Source organism: Podarcis bocagei (genome assembly GCF_964188305.1).
Source record: "Podarcis bocagei genome assembly, chromosome: 15".
NCBI lineage: Eukaryota > Metazoa > Chordata > Lepidosauria > Squamata > Lacertidae > Podarcis > Podarcis bocagei.
Window position 1 is genome coordinate 16,874,851 of NC_138141.1, and position 14,037 is coordinate 16,888,887.

Sequence of the window (14,037 nt, forward strand, 5' to 3'; positions counted from 1 at the left end):
AGACCAAACATGCTCCCGTGCAACTTGAAGCCAGAAGGAAAAAGTTATAGAGTGTTTTCCTTGTTTCAATGAAACCACCAGTAGAAGGAATAATTAGATCAAGAAAGGGGTTGACTCCGGGGGTTTGGGCTTTGCTTTACTCCTTGCCTGCATAGATCCAGATATTTGCATTCAGTAGATGACCTCAAACTCAGTTCTAATATTCTTCCCCCTCTTCTGTCTTTTCCCAGGGAGCCCCACCCACATTACACACGAGATCGTGACTGTGGGAGACCCCCTGCTGTCATCTGGACTTCGAAGCATTGGCTCCAGACGACACAGCGCCTCCTCTCCTCTGCCCCCTCCACAGTTGAGGTCCTGGATGATGCCTTCCAGCAGAGCTGGGGCCACTCACCCCTCCAGGCACAGCCTCTCTTCAACACCCAGCCTGTCTCCCTTGCCAGAGCATGACTTGAGCACAAAGCTTGCAGAGCGTTCTTTGGGCCCAGCAGCCGGACGCATTGCCACCCAGAGTAGCTCTGCCCCTCCCTGTGGTGGTCAGAGGCCAGCAGGGACAGGTGGAGGAGGCACAAGCACTTCCTTGGAGGGAGCGCTGTCAATAGAAGCAGTGGGGCCTCCGGGGTCAGAGAAGAGCAAGCTGATGAGCCAAAAAGACGCAAGTTCTTCCCTGGGTAATTTGAAGGCCAGTACTCCTGTGCAGAGTGCTTCTGGCACCGAGCCAAACACCAGCAAAGTAGGGAAGCTTCCAGAGCCCTCTTCTGGGCTGTTTTCTTCCAAAGAGGCAGTAGCCTTTCCACCTTTACATCAGAGACCCCCAAAGAAGGAGCAAGAGCAGCAGGTGGACCTTGTAAAGCCAGAAAAAAACTGCTCTTACGAGGATCCAGAAGCAAAGATCTCCAAGCTTTCTGGGGCAAGTAACAGATCTCCTCCTTCCATAAGTGACCCAGCACCTTCTGCAGGCAGAGATAGGCGGCCGCAGAAGGGGAAAAGGGGAGCCAAAGAGAGACATTCCAATAAACTCTTTACAAATCCGAGCCTCCTCACACCTAGCAACAAAGACAGTGCAGAGCCAGAATTTGTTCATCAAGCTGTGACACCTGAGCATGTGAACCAGAAGCTCTGTAACAATGTTGTGGCTTCAGAGAAGGCCCCCGATAGACAGCTGCTTAACCAGAAGACCTCCAAGGTTCCTTCCCAGGGCGAAGTGGCCACTTCCAAGGATCTGCAGGCTTCCCAGAAGCGCACAGTGAAAGTCACGTTGACTCCTCTCAAGATGGAAGGTGATAGCCAGTCCAAGAACATTCAGAGGGAGGGTGATGTAGAATCTCAGCCTAAGGAGAGCAAACCAGCTTCCCTGGCACAATCCTCTTCCACTCCAGAACGGTCAGGAAACGGCTCCCTGGTTCAAGACAGCCCAAGTTGTGCTTCAGTCCCTGAGGCTCCAAGCGAGGCCTACCAGAGTCTTCCTGTTCAGGAGAGCAACTTGATGCTCCAGGAGACAGCCAAAGCCCAGGAAGACGGGGCCTACAAGCGGCGGTACCCCCGGCGCAGCGCACGGGCCAGATCCAACATGTTCTTTGGGCTGACTCCATTGTATGGTGTGAGATCTTACGGGGAAGAAGACATGCCCTTCTACAGCAACTCCACTGGGAAGAAGCGAGGAAAGAGGTCTGCTGAAGGGCAAGTAGATGGTGCCGATGACCTCAGCACGTCGGACGAGGATGACCTTTACTACTACAACTTCACCAGGACAGTGGTCTCAAACACGGAAGAGCATCTCGCTTCTCCTCACAATTTATTCCGGGAGGAGGAACAGTGCAGCCTTCCCAAAATCTCTCAGCTGGATGGTGTGGATGACGGGACAGAAAGTGACACAAGCATCACGGTGACAACCAGGAAAGTCAATCCAGTGACCAAAAGGAGTGGCAAAGAGAATGGAACAGAGAGCTTAAAACTTGATCGGAGCGAAGAGAGTGGGGAGAAAGCACAAGTCACCAAGAGCTCAGCTGGCCACAAAGCAGCCGAGCCCAAGATGGAGAACTGCCGCGTAAAAACCCAGAGCCAGGATCCTCTGGAAGCTCAGCTGAGTTCTTTAGAGGCCAGCCGCCGCCCTCGTGCCAGCACCCCTTCGGAGAAGACCCTGCTGGATACCTTCAGCACAGAGCTGCTCAAGTCCGACTCCGACAATAACAACAGTGACGACTGTGGGAACATTCTCCCGTCTGACATCATGGACTTTGTGCTGAAAAACACCCCCTCCATGCAAGCCCTCGGAGAGAGCCCTGAGTCATCGTCCTCTGAGCTCCTGACGCTGGGAGATGGGCTGGGCCTTGACACCACCAACCGGGGCAAGGATATGGGCCTCTTTGAAGTCTTCTCTCAACAGCTGCCAACCACAGAGCCTGTTGACAGCAGTGTTTCGTCATCCATCTCGGCAGAGGAGCAGTTTGAGCTGCCTCTGGAACTGCCTTCCGATCTCTCTGTCTTGACCACTCGGAGCCCGACAGTGCCCAGCCAAAATCACGGCAGACTTGCTGTCATTTCAGAATCCTCGCTCTCCTCCTCCTCCTCGTCGTCAGGGGAGAGATCACTCTTAGCTTTGCCTTCTACAGAGTCTGCTGAGAAGAGGGTGACTGTCACAGAGAAAGCTGCCTCCAGTGAAGGGGAGCCAGCTCTGTTGAGCCCACGTGTGGACCCAAGCCCTGAAGGACACCTGACCCCTGACCCCTTTATTCAAAGTCACATGGAAGCAGAGCACATAGCCAGCCCCCCATGTGGACCAGGAGAGCCAGGCCGTTCAGCCAGCCAAGACTTGGCCAGAAATAGCGGGACACCTGGTCTCCAAGTGCCAGTTTCTCCAACCCTCCCACTTCAGAATCCTAAGTATGGCCCAAACTCCACGGAGAACCCTGGCCCATCTCAGATTTCCAATGCTGCTGTGCAGACAGCCCCCCTCCACCTCAAGGCAGCTGCAGAAAAGCTCCTGGTGGTTAATCAGAACATGCAGCCATTGTACGTCCTTCAGACTCTTCCCAATGGTGTCACACAAAAGATACAGCTGACCTCTTCTGTCAGTTCTGCGCAGGGCGTGTTAGAGGCCAGCGCTTCTGTGCTTGGGCCCCTGGGCCCAGGGCTGGCACTAGGGGCCGGTGTAAACCCCAGCTTGCCTTCCTCCTCCCAGCCTCTCTTTCCACCAACCAGCAAAGGGTTACTGCCGATGCCCCATCACCAACACTTGCACTCCTTTTCTGCAGCCCCCCAAAGCAGCTTCCCATCCTCCCTTGGCAGTCCTGCCTCAGGACTTCTGATTGGTGTCCAGCAACCACCCGACCCCGAAGCAAATCAGAGAGCCGAGATTGGGTCCACAGCCACCACGCCACCCTCTGGCCTCAGCAAGAAAAGGCAAATTTCGCGCTTGCCATCGCGCAAGAACAAAAAGCTTGCCCCTTCCGCCATCACCCCGTCTGACATGGTCCCCAACATGACGTTAATTAATTTCACTCCTTCCCAGCTCCCCAGCCATCCAGGCCTGCTAGATTTGGGAACTGCCAGTAACCCTGCATCCCACAGAACTGTCCCCAATATCATCAAGCGTTCAAAGTCTGGGATAATGTACTTTGAGCAGACCCCTCTGCTGCCCCAAGGGGTGGGAGCAACTGCAGCAGCAGTTGGAACACCCCCTAGCGTGGCTGGGCCAGACAGTGGTCATCTTGCAACCAGGCCAGTGACAGGCCTAGCCTCTGCTGGATCCATGCTGAATGTGGTGTCAATGCCGACGTCATCAGCACCTTCCACGGGCACATCAGTTCCCAGCGGACATGTGCTGGGGAGGGGGTCCGTTGCACTACCTAGCTCTGGGCTGCAAGGAGTATCTGACATGGGCTCCATCAGCAACCTCTTAATCAAAGCCACTCAACAGAGCTTGGGTCTTCCGGAGCAGCACGCCACAGTGCCACCATCTGGCTCCGGGATGTTTTCACCACTAGGCGATGCCTCATCGGCTCAGTCCACAGTCTCAGTGGCGGGGACGGCAGCATCCAGCATCTGTGTCTTGCCTTCTGCACAGACTATGGGCATGACCACTGACCCCGAAGGATCTTACCAGCCTGGGCCTCTGACACAGATCCTGGCCAGCAAAACTGGTGCCGTCCCGCCTCAGGTGGACCTCGCGCCATCCCAAGCTCCTCCGCATTCAGGCTTTCCCCAGTTGGTGGACATCACTAACCCTGCAGCACTGGAGCAAAACAAGACCTCCTCATCCGTCACGCGTGCCAGCTCAACTTCTCCTGCAAGCTCCGCATCCTCTGACCAGCTGCTTGGAAGCTCCATGAAGGTCAAAGCCAAAGTGAAACGGTCTCAGTCCTCATCAGACAGCAGCATCAGCAAAGGGTCTGGGAAGAAGCACAAGATGTCTCACTTCTGGTCCAGCTCCCCTGAGAAGCACATTCCCCAGCAAGGCACCAACTCTGCAGCCCAGGACTTGGCTGGAGGGTAAGAGATGGAGGTCTTTGGTCTCCGCCCTGTTTTCCCAACCCCTTCTGAACCCATCATCCTTTTTATTCCTTTAGTACTTCTGCTGTAGGAACTTTTATAACAAAGCCTAGATGGAAAACAAGCTTCATTCAGAAGCCAGCAGGCAGTCTGCTTGTCTGCCAATGTACATTTGAACCAGGAAGCTATCATGTATTTGATGCAGCTCCTGAATATGAGCTGTGATGCTTGAGGGCCTTTTCTTTGAAGGAAAGAGGGAGAGGCTGCTTGAGCTGCTAGCTGTACATGTTACTGATCTGCTTTATTTGCATCAGTGGGTGTGATGGGACTGTTCTAAGTGGGAAATAGAAATTAGATTTGACGGCCTCAGTGGCAGCTCAAGATCACCTCTTTGACTCCATATTATTATGAGAGATCCCTTTAGAAAACCCAACAGCTACGTTTTTAAAATGGAGTTTCTGTTGTAAATGCTGCTTGATAAATGTTGCTTCTTGGAGAGCCAGAGAGGTCAGTCTTGCGTTGGCTGCAAGAGGAGCATTATCTGGCTTGTGATAAGTCATTGTAGTATACCTGAATAATCTTGTTTGTTCCAGGGTTCCTACCCTGAAGATGCACATGGAGGAAGAAGAGGAAGGGGCCACAAGTGTAGAGCAGCCCCCACCCAAAGTGGCAGACAGGTAAGGCAGTCTCCCAGGTTGTGGTCACATCAAGAGTGCCTGTGTTTTATGTATGCTTGTGGGGCGGGAGGGATGTTGGCAGGCAGAGGTACACATGTGCCTGGCTGCACAAACATTGTTCTGCCTCAAGAAAGCAACCATATTTCTTAATATGTTTTGGGCAGTTCCAACAATGAAACATTGATAACCAGAGCCTACAGTATGGTCACTCTACTGCTGACCTCAGAGGCTTGTAAGTTTTCTCTACTTGCCTAAAACATGGAGACCCCTCTCAGAAAGCTCCAAGTGATGTTCTTTGCATTGAACATCCCAATTTCCCACTTGCCCTGCTGTTTAGAAGGACGGGCAGTGCTGTGCTGCGGCTTGGTCCATTTTTGGGAGTGCTTGCCACTCAGCCAAACGTATTATAAGTAGCAGGCCTCTCCATCCAGTGGAGACTCACAGCTCAGAGTGTTTTGTTTAGCTTCTCCCTTTGGCATCTCCTGGGGAATCAAAACTCCTAAAAGGCTTCAGTTGTTGAAACAGGAGCGGATTCTTGAATTGTTTCCAGCTGTGCTTCTCTCCACAGGCAAACGGCATCTGTTCCAGAATCACAGACAGCACAGAGCACTGCAAGTGAGCAAGAGCCCACAGGTATGTTGTCCATCGACCTCAAGTACAAACTGAGCACCAGTTCACAGACGTTCCACTTGGAAAGGCACATATATCTTCAAAATAATTTTTTGTTTTATTATGTTTTTATACCTTGCTGGAAGCCGCCCAGTGTGGCTGGGGAAACCCAGCCAGATGGGCAGGGTATCAGTAATAAAATTACTATTATTACTCCCAGTTGTACACTTGCCCTATTATTCTCCTTGTATGACAGCCCTGCTTGAGAGAGCCCTCTCTCTTAGTTCATGAGAGCCTTTCCCTACATTCTTAATGTTCATTATTTGGTGGCTTTGGCTTTGCCAAGGACTCTGGAGTTAAGAAGACCTTGTTTTCCTTCCAGACTCCAGAGCTTCTGAGGATGAAGAGAGTACTTTCAGCTCCCCACTCATGTTCTGGCTGCAGCAAGAGCGGAAGAGAAAGGAGAGCCTCACTGAGAAGAAGCCCAAGAAAGGACTGATTTTCGAGATCTCAAGCGATGATGGATTTCAGATCTGTGCTGAAAGTATTGAAGGTGGGAAAGGGGGCAGGTGGGGCAGGTGACATCTGCTGCAGCTGCTTTGGGGTTAGATGCATTTTCACTGTCTTCATCTTACAAAGGTCACCTTTAACTGCTTTGCACCTTTCCAAGTGCTGCAGGGGGACAGCCCTGCGTGAAGTTTGCAGGAATGCAGAGCCACCTAGCAGCAATTGTGAATTTTACGATTTAAAAAGGAGCAAAAGGGAAGCTTTTCTGAAACACTCCTCCCTCCCACTGAATCATTTCTTGTTTATCTTCATCTCAGAGGCCTGGCAATCCCTAACTGACAAGGTTCAGGAGGCTCGTTCCAATGCCCGCTTGAAGCAGCTATCCTTCACAGGTAAGAAAGGCGGCAGCAGGGCTGGGAATTCCAAACCCCTTGCATGGATAGGAAGACAATAAGAAAGTGCCTTGAATGTCACTGCTGTCCTGTAGGCCAAGACCTAGGCAGGGACTTTGCCACCTGGGCCTGCTTCCTTGCACTTCATAAACACTAGAAAGAGTCTCACAGGATGCCCTGTTTTCTTAGGATACAGTACTTTGGTTGCACAAACAGCTTAAGGACAAAGAATGAGGTTTGTGATTCTTTTGGAACACCCTCTGCATCATTTAAGCCTGTGCCTAGCCGTGGAGATTTGGGCCCATTTGAGCTGCTCCACCAGTTTCTTGAGCTGCTTCTTGCCTAAAGGCTGGGCCATGTTGCCGCCATCACCACCAGTCCTCTTCTTACAAGGAGGACTGAAGGGAGCCACTGGGCATAGCCTGGGCTGGACAGCCTCTTCTACCAGCAAGCTGCCTTCCCTGCCTACTCTCTCCTTATTCCAGGTGTGAGCGGATTGAGGATGCTGGGAATTCTGCACGATGCTGTTGTGTTCCTGATAGAACAGCTGTCTGGAGCGAAGCACTGCCACAACTACAAGTTCCGGTTCCATAAGCCAGAGGAGGCCAAGGAGCCCCCAGTGAACCCCCATGGCTCTGCCAGAGCTGAAGTGCACCTCAGGTCAGTGGCAAACACTGCGCTCATAAAACCAAAGCACCTGCTTCAGAGATCCTTCGGTGGTTTGGGGGTGAGGCTTTCTGTGGAGAGACAGTGAAAATAAATTCTTCAAATATCAGTTTGGGAGGGAGGGACATGAATAGCCTGTCATCATTGAATAGACGTGGGCCCAGGTGCTCCCTAGTTGGCATATAGGAGGAATCCAGGAAGGAGAGGGTTAACTGCCCAAACTGTCCAAGACAAGGGTCACATGATGGAAGACCAGAGTATCTCTACCCCTAGGGAGGAAAAGGTTGCTAGAATCCCACAGAAGGCTCTACAAAGGGGCTGCTGTGGTTTTAGCTCAGACCAGACACTTTGAAGTTTCTCCACACAGTATGGGGAGCCAGTGTAGAGCCTAATGGGCTTCTAGCAGCCAGTCTGAGAATGTCGCATTGTCCTGGAGGAGAGAGGAGCATTGTGTGGCTTGTAAGCCAGCCCATTAACCCTGAGAGCCAGTCTCACGCCTCTTGGATCTGCATTGCAGGAAGTCTGCCTTCGACATGTTCAATTTCCTGGCTTCTAAGCACCGCCAGCCGCCAGAGTACAACCCCAACGATGAGGAGGAAGAGGAGGTGCAGCTGAAGTCTGCCCGGTACATAGCGGGTGCGGAGGCGAGTTGGTGGGGAGGGCTAGAAGGCTGCTCCTTTTTGATCTCGTCGGCAGTGGTGGGAAACTAAAGAACGGGGAAGGGGTGCAGATTTTGCCTCCTGCAGCTGCCCCATAAGCCAGCCTCTCAGCAGTTGGCACTGCAAAGTGGCTTGTGGAGCAAGGTGGGGCTTGGCAGCTCCAAGGCCCCGTGGGTTGAACTCTCTCAAGCAGCCTCTTTCCTCCTCTCTTCAGGAGGGCAACCAGCATGGACCTTCCCATGCCCATGCGGTTCCGACACTTGAAGAAAACCTCCAAGGAGGCAGTTGGTGTCTACAGGTAGGTGCGTGGGAGTTGGTAGGCACTGGCGGAGGAAGAGGGGGGCAGGGGGAGCACATTGCCCCCGGCAGCGCGATCCCGGTGGGGTTCCATCACAGCTGCTCCCGCTGGACGCCACGCTTCGCAGGTGGCACGCCACACCACCAGGACGCACGCCACGCCCCCGCCTGCTCTTCTCCGCTGTTGGTAGGTGGAGGCCACCTTAGCAGGATAAACGATGGGGAGGGTAGAACAGCCTAAGCCAGCAGGGCTTAGCAGAACAGCAATGAGAAAGTGCCTGGAACGACTCTCCTAGGTCATGTGGACAGATCTGCTCCTAGCTGGGTTGCCTGCCTGCCTGCCTGCCTCCACGTTCAGGGTGAGGCTTGCTACCTCTATGGTTGCAGCACCTAATACCCGTGGCTGCGCTGTGTGTTCCTCCTTGGCAGGTCTCCTATCCACGGCCGGGGCCTGTTCTGCAAAAGAAACATCGATGCAGGAGAGATGGTGATCGAGTATGCCGGCAACGTGATCCGTTCCATCCTAACTGACAAGCGTGAGAAGTACTACGACAGCAAGGTAAGCCTTAGCAACAGCGGAGGCACTGCTGAAACCCACCTGATCATGACCCACCTGAGGTTCTCCTGAGTGAGGACAAGGGCTGCCTAGGCCTTCAGTAAAGCTCTGTGAAAAGCAGGCCCTGGGTTCTTTGGTCGGAATGCACAGTGCAGGGGTCACCCTGCCAGCACTTGAGCAGTAAGGCAAGTGCCAGCACTTAAGCCTTGGAAGCAAAAGAGGGATGAGAAGTGGTAGCCTCACAGGAAGAGGTTGATTTTCCTGCAGAAGGGAGGGGGATCCTCGGATGGGTTGTCCCTCCCTCTTGCTTCACTAGGCAGGATTATGTAAATTAGGTAGAATTTACCCCTTAGTGGATGGGTGGGCAACCCTTCCGTCTTGCCCAGCTCCCAGTGCAGGTAGGGTGACAGCTTGCCTGTAATCCTTTTTTGGCTTGCTGAAGAGAGAGGTTCTGTTGCTATTGCCTTCAGGAATACAGGGAAGCATCCAGTCAGCCAGAAGATGGCTCAGAGAGCAACTAGTCCTCCCTCGCAGTGGCCCTTGTTCTCCCATCAGGAAAGGGCATTTTGTCCTAGGAGCCTCTTGAGGTGACAGGATTGGTACCTGATTTTCCTAGGAGCTGGTAGTCAGGTCCTTCTCAGGTGCAGGCAGGGGCTGCTGCAAGATCTGGCAATTGCTGGGGCAGAGAGGGTGGAAGGGTTGTGGGGCTCTTGCCATGCATTCCCACCCCCCACCCCCCACATCATAGAAGGTATGGCTCCCCATCCCAGATTTTGCCAGTGTGTCTAGCAAATCCTCATGCAGGGATCTGGAGCTGGCTCTGTTCCCGCCTTCCCTATTCAGGAAACTGGTTTGGGGCTCCTTGAGCCTTATTGGGCTCAGGTTTGGGGAAAGGCTCAGCCTTTCCGTGTTTGGACAGGAAAGCCACCAGGTTGCCAGCCTTAGCAGCACTCTCACGACATAGGCTGAAATGTAAAACCTGATTGGAATGAAGCCCCCAGTTGTACTATTATGATTAGTGAAGTTTTCTTATGCTTGCAGCACAAAAAAGAAATAGAATTGTAGAGTTGGGAGGGTCCTCTAGTCCAATCCTCTGCAATGCAGAAATCTCAGCTAAGGCCTCCATGACATATGGCCATCCAGCCTCTGATTAAAAAATCTCCAAGTGGCTTACTTCCTTTTTAAAACAAAAGTATGTCATAAATAAAGAATACATTATAATAAAGACCTGTAACAATGCACAGAAACTTCAGAGACTCAAATAAATACAGACACTCATCAGTCAGTCTCCCTGGCACATCCTTTGGCAACCTTTTAAAAGGCGTGTTGAACAGGCATGGGTTGGCTTTTATGTTGCAGCTGGTCATGTCTGAAGGGTTAGCTGTGGTGGTGCCCTGTGACCTGAAACCAGCCCATCCTCTCTCCCTGTCCCCTCCTCTCCTGGCCCAGGGCATCGGCTGCTACATGTTCCGCATTGATGACTCCGAGGTGGTGGACGCCACCATGCACGGGAACGCAGCCCGCTTCATCAACCACTCCTGTGAGCCCAACTGCTACTCCCGAGTCATCAACATTGATGGGCAGAAGCACATAGTCATATTTGCCATGCGCAAGATCTACCGCGGCGAGGAGCTGACCTACGACTACAAGTTCCCTATCGAAGACGCCAGCAACAAGCTGCCCTGCAATTGCGGTGCCAAGAAATGCCGCCGGTTCCTCAACTGAACGCTGACCTGACCTGGCTGTCGTAGGGGTTGGGCTCCGCCAGTCTCAGGCGTGTGGAAGGTGGGGTGGGTGGGGTGGCCTTCCCACGGCAAGTGGGTCAAGCCAGGCAGCAGGTGGCCGAGGCCTGGTATTGTTTGCTGCCTCCTTGGCTTTGTGAAAGGTCCTGCCCAGATGATGGACTTCGTTGTCCCGTCTTGCAAGGAAAACTGCTGGAGTGTTGGGCTGCTGCAGCAGCCAAGGACTGCCTTGAGAGGTGGGGCTTCCCTTCCCGCACACTTTGGTGGGCCCTTGCCTCCTCAGACTTGGAGACACGGCCTGCAGGTCTCCGTGAGCTGCCCTTGTGTCTTGCCTCTGGTTGCTGTTCCCTGAAATTCCCATGACTTGTCGAGGAATAGCTCATCAGTATTTGAGCAGGCAAGCAATGAGGACTGAGGGCTTCCATGCGCTTTGGGTGAGGTTAGGTTAGAAGTGCAGCCGAGGTGGACTCCCTGCCCTAGGAAGCAGGCTGTCCTGCCAGGCATTCAGTCCCTAGAGCCCTCTCCCTGCCCTGCATCTGCCCTCCAGTTGGGACTCCAGAGGAAACTGAGCCCCACAGGCAGTGGGCCTGGCGCCTCTCTGAGCACCAGCCTACAGCAGCTGATAGCATTTCCTTCCCTACCAGCTGCTCTCTGACATAGGAAAAGGCAGGGAGTGCCAACACTCCCAGTGAGCTAGAGGCTGTGGGTTCCCTGGTCCAAGATTGGGGGACCCAAAAGGTGATGGATCTCCCTAATGGGATCATGTGCCCGTTTAAAAGCAAACACAAGCAGCACAACTTCCTTTCAGCCTCCTTCATTTGCACCCTCTTGAATTATTATGTCATTGGATTTTACTTGGTTCTTCTGTTTACAGTTTAGTATTTAAGGTTTTGTAAATGTAAATATATTTTGTATATTTTTCTATGAGAAGCACTTCATAGCGAAGAGCACTTATGAAACTATTTTTTCAATTGTGGTTGTCATCCTAATTTAAAAGAATCAGTTTTTAATGACCTTATTATTTTAATAGGATGGGCTTTAGGAGGTTGCTGGCCAGGCCTGCAGTCTGAACCTTCCTCTAGAGAGCAGTGGGGGCAGCGGGGAGAACCTTTCCAGTTTTCTGGAAGCTTCGGCTGGACCTCGAATTACACATTGTGGGAGAGAAGATACACACACATCTGCAGGAGGTGTTTTGAACCCAGCATTGGTGCTGGGTTTTAACATGGGGGTGGGAGTACAGCACAGAGGGACCCCTGGGAAGAGGCCAAAATCCCACCACGCCACACCTCAGTAACCCAACATTTCTGGTCTGCTCCATCTCATGCCACCAGATTAAACTTCCTTGGCTCTGAAACTGCAAGCAAACCTTCCTATGGTTGCCTAGTAAAGCCGCAGCAGCAGCCAGGCTTCTTTTGGGCCAACAAGCACATTCCCTATGAAGATCTTGCCTCTCCTGCAGCCCAGCTTCCAGTTGCCTGGGGAGGACAGGCCAGCACCTACTAAGCCTTCTGCTCCAGCTGGAGTGGTACAGGGCATGTATTCATTTCTCCTATGGGGGGGGGGCGCAAAACCCAAGTTTGGGTTGCCTGTGGTGAATGTGGCAGAGTTTTTGGGGAATCGAGTAGCCCTCCAGCTTTCCTGTTCCAGGCTGCCACATCCTGTGGGCCAAAGAGGAACATAATTTGCATGTCCCCTGCTGCTACCAAAGCCCTGGGCCAGTAGCTGCCAGGTCAAAAGAGAGTTCCGTCCCTTGCTTCTTCCTCTCTTCCACAAGGAAGTTCCAAGCAAGGAACAGGAGGAGGAGGAGCACAAGCATGTGGCTCAGGGCAGAGCTGGACTGGGGTCCAAGCTCACTGGCATTTGCTGCTGCTGTTGCTGCTGCTAAACCCTGTTCTGACTGAGCTCAGCAGCAGGCAGCCACTATGGCCAGTAACCCAAGGGAATAAGGCATGCATGCCACTGTGCCTGGGCTCCATGGGGAGGCCGGCAGGAACGGAGAGAAGGAAGGGTTGGGGTCTTGGCCAGTTGTGTTGGCTCTGATCCGTGGAGCAAAGGGAGGAGCTCCATGCGGCTTCCTGGCAATATGAATGTATAATTTCTAAGGACTGACAGAGATCATGATACCTGAGAATACTAAGAGTCAAACCTTTAAGGTGTTTATTTTTTTAAAGGAAAAGCGGGTCACTGCAAAGGGCTGGGGTATAATAATCTTCTCTTCATTGTCCTCCCTTGCGAAGCAATACCGGGTTCTTGTTCTTTGTGCAGAATCATGTCGTTCTCACCCAGATTGCTGCTCCATCCTCCTCCCCTCCACCATCTCCTCCTCCCACACACCTGCAAGTTTTTATAACTATAAATATGGTATATATAGGAACAAATATCGTACTGCACCATGTCTTGAAGCCTGGCTTTGAATTCTCTTTAACACTATAGATAAGAGTTGTGTTCCAGTTGCTCAAAAGGCAGGAAAACCAGCAAGCCAGAGGCTTCAGGGCCAGTTGACGTCTCCCTCCTCCAAGGAGGACTGGGTAAGGGACCGGGGGTGGAGGGGTGGATGCTCTGGCTCAGTCTGCCTGCATGCAAATCCCCAGGAAGCTGTTGGGGCTTGGCTATGAATTCTCCTGACCTTCAGTGTTAACAGTCAGTTCTTGTACAACTTGTTTCTTGCCGCCTTCGCTGCCTCCTCCTGGGTTCTGATTGTTGAGGTACCAAAACGGCATCATCTGCTTTCCTGGTACCTTAACAAGGTCCTGCAGCTTTGCCTCTCAGCCGAGAACTGTGCTCGTGATGTTCCTTTGATTCAACGTAGCCGTCTTTTAATAGCTCAAGGTAGTGAATAATTGTCTCAAACCGTGCAAAAGCTACGCAAACAGGGTTTTGTTCCAGAGAAAAAGCAACTATCATGTAAAACCAATCTCTCTCTCTCTTCGTTTTATTTCTTGTGTTCTTCCAGATTGTTTGGGTTTTTGTTTGTTTGTTTGTTTTCTTTAAAAAGAGGAAACGCGTCTCTCGTGCTGCATCAGTGTTAATTCCCTGTCATCGTCACAGGGATGAAGGAAGTACTTTCAGTAGTTCAAGAAATGACTGAAAAGTTCCATGAAAGACTGAATGTAAAAACAAGTGTATATAGTTGTACAAAAAAAGGAGTTTTTAAACATGTTTATTTTCTATGCACTTTTTTATTTAAGTGATAGTTTAATTAATAAACATGTCAAGTTTATTGCTTCAGAGGATGGTGTTTTCATTTATTGATCAAGGCTGCGGAGGTTTTCAGCAGGGGAGGGGGGCTAATTTGTATATAGCTCTCAAGAAACAATAAAAAAGGAAGTCACCTCTTCTAGGGTGCACCATACAAACACAAGGTAAGACCATTTACTTCACCTCTTGGGCTTCTTTCCTTTTTGCAATACAGTCATACCTCAGAAGTTGAACGCCTTTCGA

General features: G+C 51.8%; 1 protein-coding gene across 1 annotated transcript in view; it reads left to right on the forward strand.

Moving 5' to 3' along the window:
* The window catches only part of KMT2A (lysine methyltransferase 2A), a 47,666-nt gene extending 33,842 nt beyond the window's left edge, over positions 1–13,824 (forward strand). The window contains exons 27-36 of the mRNA XM_081171554.1: positions 231–4,491; positions 5,085–5,168; positions 5,737–5,801; positions 6,160–6,330; positions 6,602–6,676; positions 7,162–7,336; positions 7,860–7,967; positions 8,216–8,299; positions 8,728–8,857; positions 10,304–13,824. Coding sequence (XP_081027680.1) covers positions 231–4,491; positions 5,085–5,168; positions 5,737–5,801; positions 6,160–6,330; positions 6,602–6,676; positions 7,162–7,336; positions 7,860–7,967; positions 8,216–8,299; positions 8,728–8,857; positions 10,304–10,579 — 5,429 coding nt within the window. The 3' untranslated portion in view covers positions 10,580–13,824. The remainder of the gene's footprint in view (positions 1–230; positions 4,492–5,084; positions 5,169–5,736; positions 5,802–6,159; positions 6,331–6,601; positions 6,677–7,161; positions 7,337–7,859; positions 7,968–8,215; positions 8,300–8,727; positions 8,858–10,303) is intronic.
* Positions 13,825–14,037: the final 213 nt, after the last annotated feature.